This window comes from Ranitomeya imitator, chromosome 2, assembly GCF_032444005.1.
Source record: "Ranitomeya imitator isolate aRanImi1 chromosome 2, aRanImi1.pri, whole genome shotgun sequence".
NCBI classification, from domain to species: domain Eukaryota; kingdom Metazoa; phylum Chordata; class Amphibia; order Anura; family Dendrobatidae; genus Ranitomeya; species Ranitomeya imitator.
In genome coordinates, this window is record NC_091283.1 from 808546904 (window position 1) to 808574311 (window position 27408).

The 27408-nt window shown below is 42.3% G+C and overlaps 1 protein-coding gene across 2 annotated transcripts in view; it reads right to left on the minus strand.

The window, feature by feature from the left end:
* Positions 1-27408, minus strand: part of ADGRA1 (adhesion G protein-coupled receptor A1) — an 873399-nt gene that overhangs the window by 704625 nt on the left and 141366 nt on the right. For both annotated transcript variants that reach the window (XM_069753826.1, XM_069753828.1), the window contains exons 5-7: positions 24435-24506; positions 20955-21118; positions 1973-2186 (exon numbers count right to left, since the gene is read on the minus strand). In XM_069753826.1, the coding sequence (XP_069609927.1) occupies positions 1973-2186; positions 20955-21118; positions 24435-24506 (450 nt within the window). The remainder of the gene's footprint in view (positions 1-1972; positions 2187-20954; positions 21119-24434; positions 24507-27408) is intronic.

The following is a 27408-nucleotide window of genomic DNA, read 5'->3' on the forward strand; positions in this document are numbered from 1 at the left end:
ACTGATTGCCAGCAGTGGTCACTGAAGAAGAAGGAGGCCGGTGCGGATCTATGCAACACAAAGAAGCGGTGGAAGATGGGCAAGTGAGAATAGATTTTTTAACCATGCTTGGCCCGGTTTTGGAAGGAGAAAATTAAGTTGACAACGCTTTCAAGACTTGCAATTTTGGCATTAGTTCGGATCCCATCGATCGGGCTCCTGATATAATTCTCCCCTATCCTGTCGATAAATGATAAATGTTGTTGATGTAGTAATCACGTTAAAACATTTTGAAAAGTTTTGCTTGATAACACGATGACTAAACTGAGGGCGTCAGCTCTTAACCTCATAAACTGTGCAAATGTGAACATTCACTTTAGATATTTGATATATTAATAATAATAATAGCAGCCATTTTATATAACACAAGTCTTGTAAACTTCTTACCCATTGTCTTTCTAAGGTTGGGCTGTGAGAGAGCAAAATGTTTTAATAACACAATCTTGCTCGCAGGAAAAGAAACAAAACCTGAAATAACTAAATCTTTCCACAAACTGCTGACAGGATTTATGTGACTTTATGAAACTTTCTCTTTATTGTTTTGCTACATAAACTGGAAACAATGGGATTAAAATGTACAGAAAAAAAGGAAGTTAAATGTATCAACTGCACAAACACATTCCGAAACATTTTGGGAAAATTCTATTTTAGACCTGCATATTTTTCTTTACTTTTTTGGCACACCTTTACAACAGAAATAAAATAAGATTTAACCCCATCATTTCTTAAACGGTCCTCAGATTTATTCTGAGGTTTGAGATTGCTTTAAGGGGGTCTGTCAGAAGATTTTTTGCGATTTAATTTGAGAGGTAGGGGGAAGATATCCCGATTCAAGGGATGTATCACTTACTGTTCTGCTTGTTGTAGTTTCAATAAAATAAGTGTTTTATCAGCAGGAGAAGGTAAAAGGATTGATTTTCAACAAATTTCATAAAAGACAATTTTACATTCATTGGTCATAACAGGCTTAGACTCTCATCAACATATCCACCATCTTTCACCAATTCTACGTAATAAATCCAATCAAAACTACATTTCTTGGAGAACATGCCAACAAAAAAAAATTAGCAAATTTTGCTGTAATAATTGCACATCGTCACTTATTCCGGTTCTTAATATCCTCCTTTCCCAACTACAAGATGGGGCTGTGTAGGTCCGAGTGCAAAAATAAAAAATTATACATGACTTATAGTAGTCCGAAATCAAGTTTTGAAACCCCTATGTAAATTATCCTGGAAGTGCACTGGGGACGTGTGAATGGATTGACACACCCTGAATGCACCTCGAGGCTAATTTGCATGTCGTTGCAAATCTCGATTTCTCATCCCTGGTACATTGGGTTACTACAAGACAGATATTTTGTTCATTGTTTCACTAGGACTTGCGGAAGAAGAAAACTGCTGAAATATACTGAATACAAGTCATATTATACACAAATGACGGTCGTTTCCGAAAAGTCTTCTGAAACAACGCGTACACAATTTTCTGCCCAATCTACGTCATCTTTAATGTTCATCTGTATTGCTGTATAGCGATATTTTTCATAATCAATTATGTAAGTACCATGGAGGCAGCCTTAAGGCTGATCTAAGGGTCTTGGATGGAAGACTCCCAGCCTTAGTTGGTCCTATAAACTCGGCTATTGGGTGGGAACGAAACCAGTAGGAACTGGGTTATTAGCAAGCAATGGGATTGAGAATTGGCAAAGGGTCCTAAAAAAATGGTTAGATGGTGAAACAAACACTGTGTGGAAAAATCTGCTGACGGACCAGTTTTGATCAATGCTACGGGCAACACTCGTTGCCATTATTTGCAAACCAATTTAGAGCATAAATGCCCCAAAAAAGTCTAAAAAGCAATAAATAATTATTCCACTGTATAACCGTTAAATATTCTATAATAATTATGCATGACAGACAGCAATCCTTATTACCGTGTGATCAAGCAGCAGTCGTGGATTACGCTTTCTTCTACATAGATCCCATTCTCCTCGTTACTTTCCACCTGAAGTCCGTCATGCAGCCAGTAAATGTCATTGATGCCCGGCGTGTACGTGGCAGTACAATGAAACGGGAGGCGATCTCCATGGAAAACAATCTGCTTCTGGGATGGGATTATTTGAAACATAGGTAATTCCAGGGGTTTATCTGTATTTCGAGAAGGGAAAAGATAATATTCTTGAAGCGATATTTATAGGATTTTAAGATACGTAACACATTCAGCTAGACCAGCCGTTGAACATGCATTGTCGGCAGGAAGGATGAAATGAACCCAAGTGGCCCATTCTGTTTATTTCAGCTTATTACGCCAGGCATGTTCAAATTTTTTCATGGCAAAATGACCACTAAGGGGCAATGAAACCTGAAGGTATGATGTCTTCTCTATATCACTAATACAGTTCTAGGGGAACTCTTTAAAAATATAAGGTCTATATAAAATGTGCATTCACTTCTGTAGTTTGTATCGCTTTTTTTTCATTAACCCCTTCCCGACCCATGACGCCACGTAGGCGTCATGAAAGTCGGTGCCATTCCGACCCATGACGCCTATGCGGCGTCATGGAAAGATCGCGTCCCTGCAGATCGGGTGAAAGGGTTAACTCCCATTTCACCCGATCTGCAGGGACAGGGGGAGTGGTAGTTTAGCCCAGGGGGGGTGGCTTCACCCCCTCGTGGCTACGATCGCTCTGATTGGCTGTTGAAAGTGAAACTGCCAATCAGAGCGATTTGTAATATTTCACCCATTATAACGGGTGAAATATTACAATCCAGCCATGGCCGATGCTGAAATATCATCGGCCATGGCTGGAAATACTAGTGTGCCCCCACCCCACCCCTCCGATCGCCCCCCCACCCCCCCGATCTGGCCGGTACACTGCTCCGGCTCCCCTCCGTCCAGTGCTCCGCTCCCCCCCGTGCTCGTGTCCGCTCCCCCCGTGCTCCAATCACCCCCCCGTGCTCCAATCACCCCCCCTGCACTCCGATCCACCCCCCCCCGTGCTCCGTTCCACCCCCCGTGCTCCATTCCAGCCCCCCCGTGCTCCGTTCCACGCCCCCCGCGCTCCGTTCCACCCCTCCCGCGCTCCGATTCCCCCCCCCGTGCTCCGATCCCCCCCCCGTGGTCCCCCCCCACCCTATCATACTTACCGATCCAGCCGTGGTCCCGTCCGTCTTCTCCCGGGCGCCGCCATCTTCCAAAATGGCGGGCGCATGCGCAGTGCGCCCGCCGAATCTGCCGGCCGGCAGATTCGTTCCAAAGTGCATTTTGATCACTGAGATATAATCTATCTCAGTGATCAAAATAAAAAAAATAATAAATGACCCCCCCCCCCTCTGTCACCCCCATAGGTAGGGACAATAAAAAAATAAAGAATTTTTTTTTTTTCCACTAATGTTAGAATAGGGTTAGGGTTAGGGGTAGGGTTAGGGTTAGGGGTAGGGTTAGGGTTAAGGTTAGGGCTAGGGGTAGGGGTAGGGTTAGGGTTAGGGGTAGGGTTAGGGGTAGGGTTAGGGTTAGGGTTAGGGGTAGGGTTAGGGGTAGGGTTAAGGTTAGGGGTAGGGTTAGGGCTAGGGTTAGGGCTAGGGTTAGGGTTAGGAATGTGCACACGTATTCTGGTCCTCTGCGGATTTTTCCGCTGCGGATAAACCGCTGCGGATTTATGGCGGATTTACCGCTTTTTTTCTGCGCATTTCACTGCGGTTTTACAATTGCGATTTTCTATTGGAGCAGTTGTAAAACCGCTGCGGAATCCGCACAAAGAAGTGACATGCTGCGGAATGTAAACCGCTGCGTTTCCGTGCAGTTTTTCCGCAGCATGTGTACAGCGATTTTTGTTTCCCATAGGTTTACATTGAACTGTAAACTCATGGGAAACTGCTGCGGATCCGCAGCGTTTTCCGCAGCGTGTGCACATACCTTTAGAATTAGGCTATGTGCACACGGTGCGGATTTGGCTGCGGATTCGCAGCAGTGTTCCATCAGGTTTACAGTACCATGTAAACATATGAAAAATCAAATCCGCTGTGCCCATGGTGCGGAAAATACCGCGCGGGAACGCTGCGTTGTATTTTCCGCAGCATGTCAATTCTTTGTGCGGATTCCGCAGCGTTTTACACCTGTTCCTCAATAGGAATCCGCAGGTGAAATCCGCACAAAAAACACTGGAAATCCGCGGAAAATCCGCAGGTAAAACGCAGTGCCTTTTACCCGCAGATTTTTCAAAAATGGTGCGGAAATATCTCACACGAATCCGCAACGTGGGCACATAGCCTTAGGGTTAGGGTTGGAATTAGGGTTGTGATTAGGGTTAGGGGTGTGTTGGGGTTAGTGTTGTGGTTAGGGGTGTGTTGGGGTTAGGGTTGTGATTAGGATTATGGCTACAGTTGGGATTAGGGTTAGGGGTGTGTTGGGGTTAGTGTTGGAGTTAGAATTGAGGGGTTACCACTGTTTAGGCACATCAGGGGTCTCCAAACGCAACATGGCGCCACCATTGATTCCAGCCAATCTCGTATTCAAAAAGTCAAATGGTGCTCCCTCACTTCCGAGCCCTGACGTGTGCCCAAACAGTGGTTTACCCCCACATATGGGGTACCAGCATACTCAGGACAAACTGCGCAACAATTACTGGGGTCCAATTTCTCCTGTTACCCTTGTGAATCTAAAAAAATGCTTGCTAAAACATAATTTTTGAGGAAAGAAAAATGATTTTTTATTTTCACGGCTCTGCGTTGTAAACGTCTGTGAAGCACTTGGGGGTTCAAAGTGCTCACCACATATCTAGATAAGTTCCTTGGGGGGTCTAGTTTCTAAAATGGGGTCACTTGTGGGGGGTCTCTACTGTTTAGGCACACCAGGGGCTCTGCAAACGCAACGTGACACCCGCAGACCATTCCATCAAAGTCTGCATTTCAAAAGTCACTACTTCCCTTCTGAGCCCCGACGTGTGCCCAAACAGTGGTTTACCCCCACATATGGGGTATCAGCGTACTCAGGAGAAACTGCACAACAACTTTTGGGGTCCAATTTCTCCTGTAACCCTTGGGAAAATAAAAAATTCTGGGCTAAATAATTATTTTTGAGGAAAGAAAACGTATTTATTATTTTCACGGCTCTGCATTATAAACTTCTATGAAGCACTTGGGGGTTCAAAGTGCTCACCACACATCTAGATAAGTTCCTTTCAGGGTCTAGTTTCCAAAATGCGGTCACTTGTGGGGGGTTTCTACTGTTTAGGCACATCAGGGGCTCTGCAAACGCAACGTGACGCCCGCAGAGCATTCCATCAAAGTCTGCATTTCAAAACGTCACTACTTCAATTCCAAGCCCCGGCATGTGCCCAAACAGTAGTTTACCCCCACATATGGGGTATCACCGTACTCAGGAGAAACTGGACAACAAATATTGGGGTCAAATTTCTCCTGTTACCCTTGGGAAAATTAAAAAATTCTGGGCTAAATAATTATTTTTGAGGAAAGAAAACGTATTTATTATTTTCACGGCTCTGCATTATAAACTTCTATGAAGCACTTGGGGGTTCAAAGTGCTCACCACACATCTAGATAAGTTCCTTTGGGGGTCTAGTTTCCAAAATGGGGTCACTTGTGGGGGGTTTCTACTGTTAAGCCACATCAGGGGCTCTGCAAACGCAACGTGACGCCCACAGAGCATTCCATCAAAGTCTGCATTTCAAAACGTCACTACTTCACTTCCGAGCCCCGGCATGTGCCCAAACAGTGATTTACCCCCACATATGGGGTATCAGCGTACTCAGGAGAAACTGGACAACAACTTTTGGGGTCAAATTTCTCCTGTTACCCTTGGGAAAATAAAAAATTGCAGGCTAAAAGATCATTTTTGAGAAAATAATTTTTTTTTTTATTTTCATGGCTCTGCGTTATAAACTTCTGTGAAGCACTTGGGGGTTCAAAGTCCTCACCACACATCTAGATTAGTTCCTTTGGGGGTCTAGTTTCCAAAATGGTGTCATTTCTGGGGGATCTCCAATGTTTAAGCACACAGGGGCTCTCCAAACGTGACATGGTGTCCGCTAATGATTGGAGCTAATTTTCCATTTAAAAAGCCAAATGGCGTGCCATCCCTTCCGAGCCCTGCCGTGCGCCCAAACAGTGGTTTACCCCCACATATGGGGTATCAGCGTACTCAGGACAAACTGGACAACAATATTTGGGGTCCAATTTCTCCCATTATCCTTGGCAAAATAGGAAATTCCAGGCTAAAAAATCATTTTTGAGGAAAGAAAAATTATTTTTTATTTTCATGGCTCTGCGTTATAAACTTCTGTGAAGCACCTGGGGGTTTAAAGTGCTCAATATGCATCTAGATAAGTTCCTTGGGGGGTCTAGTTTCCAAAATGGGGTCACTTGTGGGGGAGCTCCAATGTTTAGGCACACAGGGGGCTCTCCAAACGCGACATGGTGTCCGCTAACAATTGGAGCTAATTTTCCATTCAAAAAGTCAAATGGCGCGCCTTCCCTTCCGAGCCCTGCCGTGTGCCCAAACAGTGGTTTACCCCCACATATGAGGTATCGGCGTACTCGGGAGAAATTGCCCAACAAATTTTATGATCCATTTTATCCTACTGCCCATGTGAAAATGAAAAAATTGAGGCGAAAATAATTTTTTTGTGAAAAAAAAGTACTTTTTCATTTTTACAGATCAATTTGTGAAGCACCTGAGGGTTTAAAGTGCTCACTAGGCATCTAAATAAGTTCCCTGGGGGGTCTAGTTTCCAAAATGGGGTCACTTGTGGGGGAGCGCCAATGTTTAGGCACACAGGAGCTATCCAAACGCGACATGGTGTCCGCTAACGATGGAAATAATTTTTCATTCAAAAAGTCAAATGGCGCTCCTTCCCTTCCGAGCCTTACCATGTGCCCAAACAGTGGTTTACCCCCACATGTGAGGTATTGGTGTACTCAGGAGAAATTGCCCAACACATTTTAGGATCCATTTTATCCTGTTGCCCATGTGAAAATGAAAAAATTGAGGCTAAAAGAATTTTTTTGTGAAAAAAAAGTACTTTTTCATTTTTACGGATCAATTTGTGAAGCACCTGGGGGTTCAAAGTGCTCACTATGCATCTAGATAAGTTCCTTGGGGCGTCTAGTTTCCAAAATGGGGTCACTTGTGGGGGAGCTCCAATTTTTAGGCACACGGGGGCTCTCCAAACGTGACATGGTGTCCGCTAAAGAGTGGAGCCAATTTTTGATTCAAAAAGTCAAATGGCGCTCCTTCCCTTCCAAGCCCTGCCGTGCGCCCAAACAGTGGTTTACCCCCACATATGAGGTATCAGCGTACTCAGGACAAATTGGACAACAACTTTCGTGGTTCAGTTTCTCCTTTTACCATTGGGAAAATAAAAAAATTGTTGCTAAAAGATAATTTTTGTGACTAAAAAGTTAAATGTTCATTTTTTCCTTCCATGTTGCTTCTGCTGCTGTGAAGCACCTGAAGGGTTAATAAACTTCTTGAATGTGGTTTTGAGTACCTTGAGGGGTGCAGTTTTTAGAATGGTGTCACTTTTGGGTATTTTCAGCCATATAGACCCCTCAAACTGACTTCAAATGTGAGGTGGTCCCTAAAAAAAATGGTTTTGTAAATTTCGTTGTAAAAATGACAAATCGCTGGTCAAATTTTAACCCTTATAACTTCCTAACAAAAAAAAATTTTGTTTCCAAAATTGTGCTGATGTAAAGTAAACATGTGGGAAATGTTATTTATTAACTATTTTGTGTCACATATCTCTCTGGTTTAACAGAATAAAAATTCAAAATGTGAAAATTGCGAAATTTTCAAAATTTTCGCCAAATTTCCGTGTTTATCACAAATAAATGCAGAATTTATTGACCTAAATTTACCACTAACATGAAGCCCAATATGTCACGAAAAAACAATCTCAGAACCGCTAGGATCCGTTGAAGCGTTCCTGAGTTATTACCTCATAAAGGGACACTGGTCAGAATTGCAAAAAACGGCAAGGTCTTTAAGGTCAAAATAGGCTGGGTCTTGAAGGGGTTAAAAAGTTTGCCCGGCCCAACCTTTTAATTGATTCATGTTGAACAAAACATGGGCTACATTAATCAAGGACCAGATCCTGAAGTATAAACATGCATATAATTGTAAGCGTGGCCAGGGGCAGGGTGACTCAGATGACCAGTCCTAGTCTTCTCCCTGCCCAGTCAGCTAGACTGATAGATCCCTCCCTATGCGCATGTATAGGGAGAAAGATGTCTGTCTAGGTGACCATGCGGGAAGAAGCCTGCTTGTGTCTTCTTTTTGGATTAGTCCCCTTGTCTTTGACCGTGCTTTTCTCTTAAGAGTATTGTCCACTACTCAGAAAACTGTTTCCCTACGTCTCCCCGCAGTAAAATAATAACAATTATACTTACCTCTGATGCCTCCACAAAGCCCTCCAACCAGTATAATGCATACTACACAGCCCTCAAAACAGTATAATGGGCCTCACATAGACCTCCAAATAGTATTATTCCTCCAAATAGTATATACATAGCACTTCTAAACAGTATGATGGCCCCCCGCATAGCATTCCAAATAGTATTATGACCCCAACATAGTCCTCCAAATAGTATGATGCTCCATCACAAATATCCCTCCAAATACTGGTTCTCAAATAGTATGATGCCCACCCATAAATATCCCTCCAAAAGAGCATGATGACCCCACAAATATCCATCCAAATAGTATGATGACCCACATAGCCCTCCAAATAGTATGATGACCCCTAAATATTACTCAAAATAATATGATGCCCCAAAATAGTATTAAGCCCCCCACAAATATCCCGCCAATTAGCATGTTGGCCCCCACAAATAGCCCACCAAATAGTATGATGGTCCACAAATATTAAGCTAAACAGTATAATGCCCGCCACAAATATCCCTCCAAATAGGCGGATGGCTCTCAACAGATATCCATCCAAATATGATGGTCCCCACATAGACCTCCAAATAATAGGATGGCCGGCCAAGTAGCATGATGGACCCCACATAGCACTCTAAATAGTATGATGATTAAAAAAAGTAATAGTCACCTCTCTCTGGTGTGTGCAGTGTGTGGTCTGCACTGCTCGGTACAGCGGTCGTTATGTAATGACATAATCGCACCCACTTAGCTGAGATGTCAGACGCACAGGGAGAATAATGGAGGAGGGAGGGTCAGCGGACAGCTCCTTCTTCTATCATTGATTTCAACTGTAAGGATATCCAGGATGCATTGTGCACAGGGCCCATCAGACTCACCGGGCCACATAGTGGCCACATAGTCTGCTGCTGTTAGCGGTACACCACTAGTCAAAGGGCACCTAGAGTTGTTGAACTATATTTGTAAGGTTAACTTACTATTTAAAATATACAGTAGTTATCTATTTTTGGAGGGCTTGACAACCCCTTTAATACTTATAGATATCCATTTTTTTTCCATTTAATAATATAACAAATAATGAGATTTCACATTGTGGGAAAGAGACTTTAGGGCTGGCAGATTTTTTTTTTACCTTGTGAACTCTTTAAGAATGCACCCTTTTGTTATTCGAATAAACTTACATAAATTTTATAAAAAATCATTTTCCAGAGCAGACCGATAAATCCCTCCAGGATGATGTCATAAACTGATTATGAGAAATGTACATAGAACTTTCCCAAACATCTGCTTTTAATTCTGTTGTTTTAAATTTGATCTGTGACATAAATCTGAAACCATCTTCTCGTGATAATCTCCCCAACTCCCAGGGATAATAGCCTGCCACTCACAGACCAAAATTCCTGTCCCCTGGATTGAGAGTAAAACTTTTCATTAACACAAATATGTCTGCAGGTTATTGTTATCCATATAACCCCATTTTTATTATATACTGTACAGCTCTGGCAAAAATTAAGAGACCACTGCAAAATTCTCAGTTTGCCTGATTTTTCTCGTTATAGGTATATTTTTGAGTAAAATGTAAATTGTTCTTTTATTCTATAAACTACTGACAACATGTCTCTGAAGTTCCAAGCAATAAATTTTGTATTTATTTTCTGAAAATGAGAAATGGTCAAAATAGCAAAAACATGCAGTGCTTGCAGACCTCAAATAATGCAAACAAAAAAAACAAGTTCATAATCATTTAGAAACAACATTACTAATGTTTTAACTCAGGAAGAGTTCAGAAAATCAATATTGTGTGTAATAACCATGATTGTTAATCACAGCTTTCATGCGTCTTGGCATGCTTTCCACCAGTCTTTCACACTGCTTTTGGGTGACCTTATGCCACTCATGGTACAAAAATGTAAGCAGTTCTTCTTTGTTTGATAGCTTGTGACTAGCCATCTTCCTCTTGTTTACATTCCAGAGGTTTTCAATGGGGTTCAGGTCTGGAGATTGGGCTGCCCATGGCAGGGATTTGATGTGGTGGTCCTTCATCCACACCTTGATTGATCTAGCTGTGTGACATGGCGCATTGTCCTGCTGGAAAAACCAGTCCTCAGAGTTGGGGAACATTGCCTGAGCAGAAGGAATCAACTGTTTTTCCGGGATAAACTTGTATGCGGCTTGATTCATACGTCCTTCGCAAAGAACAACCTGCCCAATTCCTGCCTTGCTGAAGCATCCCCAGATCATCACCGATCCTCCACCAAATTTCACAGTGGGTGCAAGACACTCTGGCTTGTACGCCTCTCCAGGACTCCGTCTAACCATTAAACGACCAGGTGTTGATCTGGGGCTGCATCAGCAACGCTGGAATTGGGCAGATTGTTCTTTGCGAAGGACGTATGAATCAAGCCGCATACTAGGTTATCACTGATTAAACACTGATCTAGGTGAACAACATCTGAGAGGAAAAAAATGTTTCAAGTATTCTATTTCCCCTTTGACTATTTCATACAAATTGGTGGATATTGACTTTTCCTTGATAATAACCTAAATTAAAGCGCAATATCAAGTGCCGAAGGTTTACTGTGAGTGAGCTGTGGAAAAGATTCTCTGCCATTAAGCAGTGGAACTCAAACTCATGGATAAGAACCAAAAAGGTTAATATCAGGAGTGGAACGACAGCAGTTCTAATATACAGTACTCATTCCCTTTGCATCCAATGATCAATGTTGATCGCACTAAATAATAGTATACACATTTTTTTGCATTACTGGGACTCCCTGTAATGAAATTTGTGCTTACACCATATGGAGGTGTCACAGAGGCACCTCCTTGCAGCTCTTCATGGGGCCTCCACAGACAGGCTTAACGCTAGCCATTCCATCCTCCAGAATCCTTGGGTTGCCCTGGCCTTCACTATTTAGCCACAGGGATCTGAGCTTACACAGAGGCCCCTGGGTTGGGTTCACAGAGTAGCTGCTGGCCGGCAGAACTGTTTGACAGAGGGTGGTCAGGAAGTTGTGTCAACCCAAGGAGGTCCGAAACAGAAAAAAAATGTTTGTTAGAAGAGGGGTTAAACCCAAAGTTCTCATCTAAGAAGGACATAGCTTGAAAGTCACAAATGAACCACGCAATGAGCTGAGCCTATTACTGTCAGAGGAGACAGGGATTTGGGCGCAGTAAGCATCCACTCAATGGATTAACAGTAGGACAATAATATTGACCGGAGACAGAATTTAACTCCTTAGCTCCCTAAATGGTACGAAAAGGACCAGCGAATACGCAGGACAATTGTGTAGTCGCCCACAATGACAGTGCGTCTTGCAACAAAAGTGGAGACGGGGAAGGCAGGCACTGACAAATATCTAAAAAAGTTATATGAAGTGTACCCCAAAATGGTGCTGAGGGGAAAAATGGCTCCTGGAAAGTTAAAAATGAAAACAAAAATACGGCAACCATTACATCTGCAGTCAGAAGAGCCAAATCCACTTTCTCAGTTCTCTGTGTACTCTGTTAGGAAGGATGCTTGCATTAGGTGACCCTGGTCAGATCAGTCTGATAAACTGCAAAAATAAACCAGATTTTTTTTGTTCTGCATAATTCATCTCTATGAGGAGACCACACACAAGCACCAGTCGGCAGGAGATGCATAACCGGGAGAATTGGACAGTATTGTGCACCCAAGGGCTCTGCAGAAGGAACATCTAGTAATAACATTTATGGCGCCTGGATTTACGGCCCAGGAAGCAGCGGCTCTTATTTAGATCACATTTGAAGCATTAAATATTTCCTCTTAAAAATACAGGAAGCCATTAGCGACAATTATAATCCATAACCTCATGCCAGTTTTCTCTTCTGGCGCATTATTGTCCTAATTATAATGCAGTATAAACTCAATGTGAGGCAACATTAAAATAAGGCACGCTATTTCACAAATAATTTCTTTACTTTATGCATGTTGTTTCCATTTCATCATTACTGTATGCAGTTAGTTACAAGAAAATTACTATGAATACAACTTTTCATGTATTCACCTGTCCTAAAAAGACCTTTAGGGAATATAAAGAGCATAAAAGGATTTCTTATAGAAAAAGTGTGAATTCATTTAAATCCCTAACATGGTCTATGCTCAAGAGTCCAGTGGGCGGTCCTACGTACTGATTGGCAGCTACCTCTATGCGCAGTCATACAGGGAAGACCTTTCATTCTTGTACAGAGTACTGCCCACTGGACTCCTAAGGTTAGAAAGTACTTGGGTTTAAAATACTACAAGTTACGTTCAGCCCAGAAATTACTCCAGGATTCTGAATTATTTTGAAAAGTTGCACAATTTTTGTGTAATGCAGAGTTGGACAAACATTTTGCAACTGTTGGCGTTTTTACAGGGCTGGGGCAGTACAAGAGCGTGTTACCACAGCTTGTCTAATTTATGAGCTGTGGCATTTCTTATATTAGACATAATATATTTGTCGGACTCTTCTGATTCATAAAGTGAGCCTCTTAATGGATCAGAAGCCTTTGACTTCAGCATGCCCCCTTATCAAGAGTGTTTTAGAATCATAGAAACAAAGAATGTTAAAGTTGGAAAGGACCTCCAGGGTGTCCAACCCCCCGGCTCAATGCAGGATTCACTACAGATGTCTGTCCAGCCTCTGCTTGAAGACTTCCATTGAAGGAGAACTCACCACCTCTCGTGGCAGCCTGTTCCACTCATTGATCACCCTCACTGTCCGCTTTTTCTAATAACTAATTTGTATCTTCTCCCTTTCAGTTTCATCCCATTGTTTCTCGTGTTTCCATGTGCAAATGAGAAGAAGGATGATCCCGCCACACTATGACAGGCCTTCAGCTATGTGTAGACAGCTATTAAGTTTCCTTTTAGCCTTCTTTATTGCAAGCTAAACATTCCCAGATCCTTTATTGTTCCTTGTAGGACATAGTTTGAAGGCCGCTCACCATCCTGCTAGCTCTGCTCTGAACTTGCTCCAGTTTTTCAATGTCTTTTGTAAAATGTGGTACCCAGAACTTGGCACAGTATTCCAGATGAGGCCTGACCAAGCGGGACTACAGAGAGATAATTGCTGCTGCATCACACTGTTGCTTCATGTGCAGTCTGTGAACTATTAGTATTATTTTTCACACGTGCTGTTGCTTAGTTCTATTCCTCCCATTCTATAGATGTAACTTTTGTTTTTCTTGCCCAGATGTAGAATCTGCTGCTTGCAACATCCTTCATTATGACAGCTTTGGCAGTGGGTCAGTAGTGGTGTGGGGTGGCATTTCTCTGGAGGGCCGCACAGCCCTCCATGTTCTTCGCCAGAGGTAGCCTGACTGCCATTAGGTACCGAGATGAGATCCTCAGACCCCTTGTGAGACCATATGCTGGTGCAGTTGGCCCTGGGTTCCTCCTAATGCAGGACAATGCCAGACCTCATGTGGCTGGCGTGTGTCAGCAGTTCCTGCATGATGAAGGCATTGAAGCTATGGACTGGCCCGCCCATTCCCCAGACCTGAATCCTATTGAGCACATCTGGGACATCATGTCTCGCACCATCCACCGTCACGTTGCACCACAGACTGTACAGGAGTTGGCGGATGCTTTAGTCCAGGTCTGGGAGGAGATCCCTCAGAAGACCATCCGCTTCCTCATCAGGAGCATGCCCAGGCCTTGTAAGGAGATCATACAGGCACGTGGAGGCTACACACACTACTGAAAGGGACACTGTCACCTGAATTTGGAGGGAACAATCTTCAGCCATGGAGGCGGGGTTTTTGGGTTTTTGATTCACCCTTTCCTTGCCTGCTGGCTGCATGCTGGCTGCAATATTGGATTGAAGTTCATTCTCTGTCCTCCATAGTGCACACCTGCGGAAGGCAACATTGCACCTTGTGCAGGCATGTACTACGGAGGACAGAGAATGAACTTCAATCCAATATTGCAGCCAGCATGCAGCCAGCGGGTAAGGAAAGGGTGAATTAAACACCTGAAAACCCCGCCTCTATGACTGAAGATTGTTCCCTCCAAATTCAGGTGACAGTGTCCCTTGAACATCATTTCCTAGTCTTGAGGCATTTCCACTGAAGTTGGATCAGCCTGTAACTTCATTTTCCATTGGATAATTCGTGGGATATTAGTTGTGATCATTTTTAGGTTTTTTTGTTCTCAACACATTCCACTATGTAATGAATAAAGATTTACAACTGGAATATTTTATTCAGTGATATCTAGGATGTGGGATTTTTGTGTTCCCTTTATTTTTTTGAGCAGTGTATAACAATCTGCTTAGATCCTTCTGCTCCAATAATTGCTTTTGCAAATTAAACAAGACGGTTCTGATTAATCTAGACTGCTGTCTTATTTGCCAGTCCTGTTAAAAAGCCTGCGATAATAAGATACACCAGCTTCATTAAAAGGCACATGTGTCTTAAAGGGAACCCATCACCTGATTGCAACCAGGTATAATGCTTTCATAGAAAATATACCTTAAAGAGAACCTGCCATCATGAAAATGCAGTCCAATCTGCCTGCACCATTTTATGGAGCAGGGGGAGCTGAGTACAATAATACAGTTAGGGCCAGAAATATTTGGACAGTGACACAATTTTCGCGAGTTGGGCTCTGCATGCCACCACATTGGATTTGAAATGAAACCTCTACAACAGAATTCAAGTGCAGATTGTAACGTTTAATTTGAAGGGTTGAACAAAAATATCTGATAGAAAATGTAGGAATTGTACACATTTCTTTACAAACACTCCACATTTTAGGAGGTCAAAAGTAATTGGACAAATAAACATAACCCAAACAAAATATTTTTATTTGCAAAAATATTTTTATTTTCAATATTTTGTTGCAAATCCTTTGGAGGCAATCACTGCCTTAAGTCTGGAACCCATGGACATCACCAAACGCTGGGTTTCCTCCTTCTTAATGCTTTGCCAGGCCTTTACAGCCGCAGCCTTCAGGTCTTGCTTGTTTGTGGGTCTTTCCGTCTTAAGTCTGGATTTGAGCAAGTGAAATGCATGCTCAATTGGGTTTAGATCTGGAGATTGACTTGGCCATTGCAGAATGTTCCACTTTTTGGCACTCATGAACTCCTGGGTAGCTTTGGCTGTATGCTTGGGGTCATTGTCCATCTGTACTATGAAGCGCCGTCCAATCAACTTTGCAGCATTTGGCTGAATCTGGGCTGAAAGTATATCCCGGTACACTTCAGAATTCATCCGGCTACTCTGGTCTGCTCTTATGTCATCAATAAACACAAGTGACCCAGTGCCATTGAAAGCCATGCATGCCCATGCCATCACGTTGCCTCCACCATGTTTTACAGAGGATGTGGTGTGCCTTGGATCATGTGCCGTTCCCTTTCTTCTCCAAACTTTTTTCTTCCCATCATTCTGGTACAGGTTGATCTTTGTCTCATCTGTCCATAGAATACTTTTCCAGAACTGAGCTGGCTTCTTGAGGTGTTTTTCTGCAAATTTAACTCTGGCCTGTCTATTTTTGGTATTGATGAATGGTTTGCATCTAGATGTTAACCCTTTGTATTTACTGTCATGGAGTCTTCTCTTTACTGTTGACTTAGAGACAGATACACCTACTTCACTGAGAGTGTTCTGGACTTCAGTTGATGTTGTGAACAGGTTCTTCTTCACCAAATTAAGTATGCGGCGATCATCCACCACTGTTGTCATCCGTGGACGCCCAGGCCTTTTTGAGTTCCCAAGCTCACCAGTCAATTCCTTTTTTCTCAGAATGTACCCAACTGTTGATGTTGCTACTCCAAGCATGTCTGCTATCTCTCTGATGGATTTTTTCTTTTTTTTCAGCCTCAGGATGTTCTGCTTCACCTCAATTGAGAGTTCCTTTGACCGCATGTTGTCTGCTCACAGCAACAGCTTCCAAATGCAAAACCACACACCTGGAATCCACCCCTGACCTTTTAACTACTTCATTGATTACAGGTTAACGAGGGAGACACCTTCAGAGTTAATTGCAGCCCTTAGAGTCCATTGTCCAATTACTTTTGGTCCCTTGAAAAAGAGGACGCTATGCATTACAGAGCTATGATTCCTAAACCCTTTCTCCGATTTGGATGTGGAAACTATCATATTGCAGCTGGGAGTGTGCACTTTCAGCCCATATTATATATATAATTGTATTTCTGAACATGTTTTTGTAAACAGCTAAAATAACAAAACTTGTGTCACTGTCCAAATATTTCTGGCTCTAACTGTATATAGTTTTATGAGAAAAGATTCAATATGGCCTGTGAATTCATCATTTAAGTCTCTGCACTTTCGGTCCAGTGGGCGGCCCTATCAGTGACTGACAGCTTTCTTTGTAAAATAGTGCATTCATAGATAGCTGTCAGTCACTGATAGGACCGCCCACTGGACTGAAAATCCCAGAAAGAGGAGAGGCTTTCATGAATAAATCACCTGAATCTTGTCTCACAAATGCATATATCAATCTGCTCATCTCACCCTCCTTCATTATATGAGGCCTGCAGATTGCTCTACATTTTCATGGTGACAGCTTTCCTTTAAAGATGCAGCAGGGAAGAAGCAGCGTCGCCGCAAGGTAAACGGACATGCTGCGATCTAAAAAGACGCGTCGCATGTCCGGAATCGCAGGCCTGCCGGATGCTTGTTACCACGCACAGTGGAGACGGGATTTCATAAAATCCCCTCCACTATGCTGTAACATCTGGACGCTGCGGGTTGAATGCTGCGGCTCCACACAGCGTTCAATCCGCAGCTAGTCCGGATGTAAAACGGCCCGTGGACACATACCCTTAGACTGCAATTTTGCAGCCAGGATCTGATTCATGCTACCTGTAATATTGGCAGCATGAATCTCCTGGCAGGTTACTTTTAAAGAATTTTGCTCATTTTTCAGATACTCTAGTAAGGCACTGGCAAAAATTTCTACTCTTTTTTAGGGAGGCATGATGAATTGGTTGACTGGCGCTTAGCCATGCCCGCCACTTAGCTAAGCGCTGACAACTTTTTGAAGTGTCGTCGGAGTGAGTCAGAACTGGACCTGAAATTCCAAGTCACCATATAAAAAAAATTGTGACATTTCAAGTGTCTTTGTGCAAAAATACTTGCAAAAACTGCTTGATGAATCTGGCCCAAATGTTTTGGGAAAGGTTTTTCTTTAAAGTACCTGTAGTTGGCTTTTAGATTAAATATGAGATTAGAAAATTCCGAAATATAGTGTTATTATTGGAATTTCTCCCTTTACAAGTAGGAGTGCTCTCATAATACTGTAACTGTGAGACTCATGAATTTGGAATTATCCATGGCAGCATTAACCCCTTCACGACCTTGCCCTTTTCCGTTTTTGCATTCTCGTTTTTCACTCCCCTCCTTCCCAGAGCCATAACTTTTTTATTTTTCTGTCAACATGGCCATGCGAGGGCTTGTTTTTTGTGGGACAAGTTGCACTTTACAACGACATCATTGGTTTTAGCATGTCGTGTACTAGAAAACGGGAAAAAAATTCCAAGTGCGGTGAAATTGCAAAAAAAGTGCAATCTCCCACTGGTTTTTTGTTTGGCTGTTTGCTAGGTTCACCTAATGCTAAAACTGACCTGCTACTTTGATTTTCCAGGTCATTACGAGTTCATAGACACCAAACATGTCTAGGTTACGTTTTATCTAAGTGGTAAAAAAAAAATTTCAAACTTTGCTTAAAAAAAAAAAATTGCGCAATTTTCCGTTACCCGTAGCGTCTCCAATTTTCGTGATCTGGGGTCAGGCGAGGGCATATTTTTTGTGTGCCAAGCTGGCGTTTTTAATGATTCTACTTTTGTGCAGATACGTTCTTTTGATCGTCCGTTATTACATTTTAATGCAATGTCACGGGGTCCAAAAAAACGTAATTCTGGCGTTTCAAATTTTTTTCTCGCTACGCCGTTTAGCGATCAGGTTAATCCTTTTTTTTTATTGATAGATCGGGCGAATCTGAACGCGGCGATACCAAATATGTGTAGGTTTGATTTTTTTTTTTTTTTATTGTTTTATTTTGAATGGGGAGAAAGTGGGGTGACTTAAACTCTTATTTTTTTTATTTTTTCATATTTTAAAATTTTTTTTTTTTTACTTTTGCCATGCTTCAATAGCCTCCATGGAAGGCTAGAAGCTGGCACAACTGGATCGGTTCTGCTACATAGCAGCGATCATCAGATGTAAATCAGTAAATTCTACCGTAAATAAATTGCGGATCTGCAGCGATTCTGCACCGCAAAAGACGCTGCAGATCCGCAGAGAATCCGCAACGTGTGCACATAGCCTCATAGTGCGGCGGAGGTCGGGAAGGGTTTAATATTCTGAGAACTACATTAGTCCTAGGTGTGACCAGAAAGTCCCATGGGCCATGGCCGCAGTGGTTCAGCTAAAATGTTACCATTCAAGCCTACACATTATACAGAATATCTTTGCAAATAGTTTTCTATGCTTATTTCTTTATGGATGTGTGATTTCTTAGAGCTGCAGTTACAATTCTACTGCTTGGTACTCCTTGCCAAAAGTTACCACTAACAGCCTAGCTGAGCCCACATAATGTTATACAATCTGATATGTTGGGTTCTTAGAGATTTAACTTTTCATCTACATCACTCTACTGGATGTATTATGTAAGGGTTATTACTCCCAAGATGAAAATCAAGAGCATAAGCTTCGAAAAGACACCTAAGTACTACAAATTTGGCACAAATGACACATTTTGGCACATGCCACATTCATATAAAACAATAGAAACCCTTCGATAAACTTCTCAATTCTTTTAGGTAGAGAAAAGTATCCAAAAGTATATAAAATGATTGAAATCCAAAAGTGCACTGCTCAAAAAAATAAAGGGAACACTTAAACAACAGAATATAACTCCAAGTAAATCAAACTTCTGTGAAATCAAACTGTCCACTTAGGAAGCAACACTGATTGACAATCAATTTTCACATGCTGTTGTGCAAATGGAATAGACAACAGATGGAAATTATTGGCAATTATCAAGACACCCTCAAAGGAGTGGTTCTGCAGGTGGGGACCACAGACCACATCTCAGTACCAATGCTTTCTGGCCGATGTTTTGGTCACTTTTGAATGTTGGTTGTGCTTTCACACTTGTGGTAGCATGAGACGGACTCTACAACCCACACAGGTGGCTCAGGTAGTGCAGCTCATCCAGGATGGCACATCTATGCGAGCTGTGGCAAGAAGGTTTGCTGCTGTGTCTGTCAGCGTAGTGTCCAGAGGTTGGAGGCGCTACCAGGAAACAGACAAGTACACCAGGAGACATGGAGGGGGCTGTAGGAGGTCAACAACCCAGTAGCAGGACCGCTACCTCCATCTTTGTGCAAGGAGGAACAGGAGGAGAACTGCCAGAGCCATGCAAAATGACCTCCAGCAGGCCACAAATGTGCATGTGTCTGCACAAACAGTTAGAAACTGACTCCATGAGGATGGTCTGATTGCCTGATGTCCACAGATGGGGGTTGTGCTCGCAGCCCAACACCGTGGAGGACGTTTGGCATTTGCCACAGCACACCAGGATTGGCAAATTTGCAACTGGCGCCCTGTGCTCTTCAAAGATGAAAGCAGGTTCACACTGAGCACATGTGACAGACGTGAAACTGGTTGGCGTGGGCGTGCGGGGGTATGGCCCCACTGTGCCACAGACCAGACTACCCTGGAAGGGGCGTAACTAAGTAGCTTCCTTAGTATTCACTGGAGCCTCTAATGGTGAAGCCAGGCTTGTGTGGCAGGAAGTTACCAGGTACCACTTCTGCCATTAGGTACCGAGATGAGATCCTCAGACCCCTTGTGAGACCATATGCTGGTGCAGTTGGTCCTGGTTTCCTCCTGTGACCTCATGTGGCTGGAGTGTGTCAGCAGTTCCTGTAAGATGAAGGCTTTGAAGCTATGGACTGGCCCGCCCGTTCCCCAGACCTGAATCCGATTGAGCACATCTGGGCCATCATGTCTCACTCCATCCACCAACATCACGTTGCACCACAGACTGTCCATGAGTTGGGGGATGCTTTAGTCCAGGTCTGGGAGGAGATCCCTCAGGAGACCATTCACCGTCTCATCAGGAGCATGCCCAGGCGCTGTACAGTAGGGAGGTCATACAAGCACGTGGAGGCCACACACACTACTGAGCATCTTTTCCTTGTCATGAGACATTTCCACTGAAGTTGGATAAGCCTGTAATTTGATTTTCCACTTTGATTTTGAGTATCTTTCCAAATCCAGACCTCCATGGGATATTCATTTTGATCTACATTGATAATTGATAGGTTTTATTGTTCTGAACACATTCCACTATGTAATGAATAAAAATTTGCAACTGGAATATTTCATTAAGAGATATCTAGGATGTGGGATTTTAGTGTTCCCTTTATTTTTTTTGAGCAGTGTATATAAAAAGCTCTTTGCAAGAACATAAGTGGATTAAAAAAGCACATGATACTGTATGTTATGCTGCACATGGGGTCTCAGGGGGATTTGCTTACCACAAGTCAGCTGGATCTTTTCTAAAGAATGAAATGCTCGGCCTTGGACTTTACGTGGATGCTTGCAGACTGTGTCTTCGCTGATACGGACAGCATTCTCTTCTGCCCATGTTAAAATCCACTTCATATTACAATCACAGATGAGCGACTCGGTGTTAAAAAATCTGCACAATATAAATGGATAAAGTGGTTCAGATGTGGATACTTATAGAATCAAAACCTAAATTAACATACACTTGTCATATACAGCCCGCATCGCTCACACTCTACTTCTCACACACTTTATACATTGCTCACACACCACATCTCATACACATCACATCCCATAGACAGCAGTATCACTCATCACATCTAATACTACATTTTACATATTGTACAAACACCACATCTTATACATACCATACATACATCACTCACATACCACATCATACACAGTATACATCGTTCATACACTACATCACATACACAGCATACATACATCACTCACATACCACATCATACACAGTATACATCGCTTATACACTACATCTCATACACAGCATACATACATCACTCACATACCACATCATACACAGTATACATCGTTCATACACTACATCTCATACACAGCATACATATATCACTCACATACCACATCATACACAGCATACATCGCTTATACACTACATCTCATACACAGCATACATATATCACTCACATACCACATCATACACAGCATACATCGCTTATACACTACATCTCATACACAGCATACATATATCACTCACATACCACATCATACACAGCATACATCGCTTATACACTACATCTCATACACAGCATACATACATCACTCACATACCACATCATACACAGCATACATCGCTCATACACTACATCTCATACACAGCATACATAAATACATCACTCACATGCCACATCATACACAGAATACATGGCTCATACACTTCATCTCATATACATCATACACACATCACTCACCACATCATACACAGAATACATGGCTCATACACTACATCACATACACAGCATACATACATCACTCACATACCACATCATACACAGCATACATCGCTCATACACTACATCACATAATAATAATAAATAATAATAATAATAATCTTTATTTTTATATAGCGCTAACATATTCCGCAGCGCTTTACAGTTTGCACACATTATCATCACTGTCCCCGATTGGGCTCACAATCTAGAATTCCTATCAGTATGTCTTTGGAATGTGGGAGGAAACCGGAGTGCCCGGAGGAAACCCACGCAAACACGGAGAGAACATACAAACTCTTTGCAGATGTTGTCCTGGGTGGGATTAGAACCCAGGACCCCAGCGCTGCAAGGCTGTAGTGCTAACCACTGCGCCACCGTGCTGCCACATACAAAGCATACATACATACATCACTCACCACATCATACACAGCATACATCGTTCATACACTACATCTCATACACAGCATACAAACATCACTCACATACTAGATCATACACAGAATACATCGCTCATACACTACATCTCATACACAGCATACATAAATACATCACTCACATACCACATCATACACAGAATACATGGCTAATACACTACATCACATACACAGCATACATAAATACATCACTCACATACCACATCATACACAGAATACATGGCTCATACACTACATCTCATACACAGCATACATACATCACTCACATACCACATCATACACAGCATACACAGAATACATCGCATATACACTACCTCTCATACACAGCATACATACATCACTCACATACCACATCATACACAGAATACATCACTCATACACTACATCTCATACACAGCATACATGACTCACACCTGTCACATCATATTATCCACGGCAGTATCACTCAGACATCACAACTTATACACACTACATACATTTCTCCAAAGCCACATCTCATATATAACACACTACTCACGTACCACAGTGCACATCGTTAACACACCCCATCTACACAGCATATATCACTCACACACTACGTCTCATGAACAACATACATCACTTTCATATCATATCTCACACGCATCACGTCATACACAGCAATATCACTCATACACATCTCAGCTAATACACACCATGCCAGACACAGCACTCAATCCTCACACACTATATCTCATACATAGAATATATCACTCACTTATCACCATATCTCTTACACAACATACAGCACTCATACACACCCCATCACACATACAATGCATATCACTCACTCATCATATCCGATTTAAAACATTTCTCTTTAGTCATACAAAGAAGGTTTCGTACGAAGGGCAGATCACTAACGCAATATGACATACTGACCTTGACATACACAGAATATATGACTAAAATATTACATCATACATGCAGAATAAATCACTGATATATAGCATATTTCCATATACATTTTAGATGCTTAGCGGATTTTTCATTCACACATCTCATATACATTACACATATAATTCATTCATGCACAACTCATACACATCAGATGCAAACACCGTAACACACCATATTGTCCTCATACTCACATCTCACACACGGTATACATTATTCATGCATAAGGCCGGTTTCACATTCGCGTTTTACTGATCTGCCGGGGGCTGCGGACTTCCTCCGTGAAGCCCCACCCTCGGCCGCACCTCCTCTGCTAGCTCCGCCTACTTTTTCATGCGGCATGCATGCGGCCTGTGTACCTATCTTTAACATTAGGTACGCAGGTCGTGCCGCTATATGCGGATGCTTCCGCATGCGTTGTTTTGACGATGCGGCGACCAGCGTAGGACGCAGCTTGTAGCAATTTTTTTTTTCTCCGCATCGTCAAAACAAAGCATGCGGAAACATCCGCATACAGCCGCACGACCTGCGTACCTAATGTTAAAGATAGGTACACAGGCCGCATGCCGGTCAGCATGCAGAAGTAGGCGGAGCTAGCGGCGGAGGTGCGGTCGAGGGCGGAGCTTCATGGAGGAAGTCCGCAGCCCTCCGCAGATCAGCAAAACGCTAGTGTGAAACTAGCCTAACACAGCACATCTCATACACAGGTTATATACTGACAATATTGTTACACTTGGTATGCATCAACACATAAAATCCAAAAATAGGAAATTCCAGACTGCAAAAATTATCACCTAATCACTAGATAAGTGATAATTTTTAGACTGATATTGGTGCTACCAGCTAATGTTCTCCATTCTCCACTGGAGAAAGAAGTGTCTGGTCTTGCATGTGCTCTGTTTCTCCATTTATTGTCTATGATGATGCATCTACACAAGTGTTGCAATAAGAATCTGTCATTACGTGTGTTAACAGCAGCTTAGTTGTTTTTTTTCTTCATAACAAGAATTTAAAAAAATTGCCAAACAGCAAAAAGGTCTAAAAATAGTCAGTGTATCCATAAATCAGGCAGAACTCCAATGTAATGCAGAAATACTGGATTGAGCAGAAATATAAAATATGTACTTACACGGCCTTTAGTGACGGCAGTTCTTGAAATACATTAGATTCAAGGATAGAGAAAATATTTCCAGATATATTTCTAAAGTGAAAAGGAAAGAGAAGAACATACTGTATGACCCCAATTATAGATGGGTGTCCACAAGACCTCAGATACATAGTGTGGGTTGTTAGCGCACAGGGCAAGGCAACAGTCCCTAACCCACGGAATGTTAGTAGTCCACAGTCCCTAACCCACGGAATGTTAGTAGTCCACAGTCCCTAACCCACGGAATGTTAGTAGTCCACAGTCCCTGTTACCAGTACAGTATTGGATCCCTAGAATTTCCTGCAAGTAGAGGAATAACTCTGCTTTTTACAGTTGTAGCATACTCCAAATTCCTAGCACGCAAATGTAATAATGAGGGCATCACAGCACCCTACACTATATACTCAGCGCAGCCAGTCTAATACTAAGGCCCCGATTCATTAAGAATGGCGTTTAGTATACCAATCTTAATTAGGGGTATGCCGGAATAAGTTGTGGCAAATTCATTAACAGGCGCGCGCCATTTAATAAACAAGATGCATCTTATCAGTGGCATGTGCCTCAGTTCGTCTCGAGAGAAATCTTACTTCTGTCTGCCATAAGGGACGCAACCACTTTTAATAAATTTGTCCCAGCTCCTCTCGAAATATGCCCAGTTTTGCAGGGATGGCCATAACTAGCATGAAGACACGAAAAGTCACAAAAGGTTTGTGCAACTTCATGTTGGGCAAACATTTTGCCATTTTTTAAGCTATTTTTCTCACCTGACTTCTGGCGTAAACACCATTTTGAATTGGGGCCTAAGTGTATGGACCTTGTAATCCGATATGATCCACCTTCTACACTCCACTGATAATACTGGTGTGAAGACTCATAGTAAGACTCCATTATCTCTTAACAGCCTGCTTGGGATTGCTTTTTCCGCATAAGACAAAATAACCTTAACATTTTTTTTTCTTACTTTTTTCAAGGAGGTATCATTTTTTTTAATGGATTGAGCAATTTGATGCTTGTTTCTTTTGAGAGGAGGGGTAGTATTTATTTGGGTATTCATTTTTTTAATCACTTTTTATTCCATGTCTTTGGGAGCAGTATTAGCAAAATCCAACAACTTTTGTATTTTTTAGCAGCTTATTATTTTTTCTAGACTACTTCACCATATGGGATAAGTATTCCTTTCCTTATATGGAGTCAATATGGTTGCAGAGATATTAATTTTGTGTTTTATTTTTATTGCTGTTCAATAATCACAGACCTTCGGGACTACATTAGACCTGCGGCTTTCAGTCATTATGTCCAATCTTTATTAAATCTTAATAAATATAATAATAAACAACACACCAAACACCACAAGAAAGAAAACAACCAGGGGCGTGCCTGCCCCTACACTGGCCTAGCTGACCTTACCTATTTGCAGAGGTTGGCACCCTAAAAAACCTGCGCAGTGGCGCCCCCGCTCCTCGACGGCTCGCCCTGCTCACTCTATAGGGCCCTATAGTGGCAGGGGGTGAAGAAGATGGTGAATAGGCAGGTGAGAAAGAAAAGAGGTATATAATCAATAGATGTCTAGACTGATTATACTATATGCAATCGTCAACTTGGCCCTCTAGTGGAGATATTAGATCCTGTTTGCAGTTGTCCTCAATAAATATAGCTAGAATGACTAGTTGTAATAGATAACTCGATCCTCCGATGAATATACTAAATAACAATTGCAGTATACTTGGTGGGCTTCACTGATGTAGCTTGCTACAGTGGCTAAACTAATATTCTGATGACACCCATAAACTACAATTGTAGCTGTCCATAGCTATATATTGTCAATACTTCTCCACATAGGGATATGTTTATAAAGTGATATTTCTACAGATCTTAGTGTGTCCACAATATGCAAACAAATGTAAAGGACGTGCACACTGTTAGTCTAAATATACCTCACTCTAAGTGATATTGATATATATGCATAGGCCAGGAAGATAAACTTATATATATATAACAATGAAAAAATGAAAAAAGAACAAAACACACACCAACCACCCTAAAAACAGTATTAAACAATCTTGGTCATATGGCAACTTAAGACAACCATTATGTCCTTTGTCCAATATTTAAGTCCACTGTCGACTTCCAGGGCATATTGCCCATAAGCATCCTGTATCAATTTCAAATAGATTAATCGTACCAGGTTGAAGTTAGTTACTCGACGCGTTTCCCCTCTTAGCCGAGGTTCATCAGGAGGAGGATATAAACAAGGTACTTATCTGCAAATACTGGTATGAGGTGCGTAGATCCAGTATAGTGGTCGGGACAATCCCCTGTCTCGGTATGATGCCATGGAGCCGAACCGCCCATATCCCACTCTTATATAGAAGCGCTATCCCCAGTCACAATTGCATTACCATCTGTATAGCCATATTTCCGGTCTCTGGCGGTGCCTAGAGATGACAAGGACACATCGGCGTGCGTGTCAGGCCGATGTGTGTAGAAGGTATGCGGTCCACGCCTCACTATGGTGCTTCCTGCTGTCAGCGCCTGGAGATGACGACACAGGATAGCCAGCGTGTCAAGCCGTTGTGTATCGGAGGTGTGTGCTCCACCCCTCACTCTGTTGTATTGCTGTCACCCATGTACGACATAGGTAACCGCCCAGTCCCGCCCACTATGTAAAAATGGGGCGTTCATCTAAAGTAAGATATCTATCAAACGGACTTGGCCAAAAAAAAAAATATGCAATGCTCCTCGCTCTGCTGTACCTCCCATATGTAACATGGATAACTGCCCCCTAGTCAAGAGTACATATGGATACAAATATTTTAGAACGATAGGTATATAAAAGACTTTTATTGTCCCATCTCATAATAGAGTCTACCGCCCAAAAGAGGCATATATGTCCGCCCCCTGCTGCTTGATGTGCAGTGATGGGCAATATAACCAAACACATACTGGTAAGATGTGT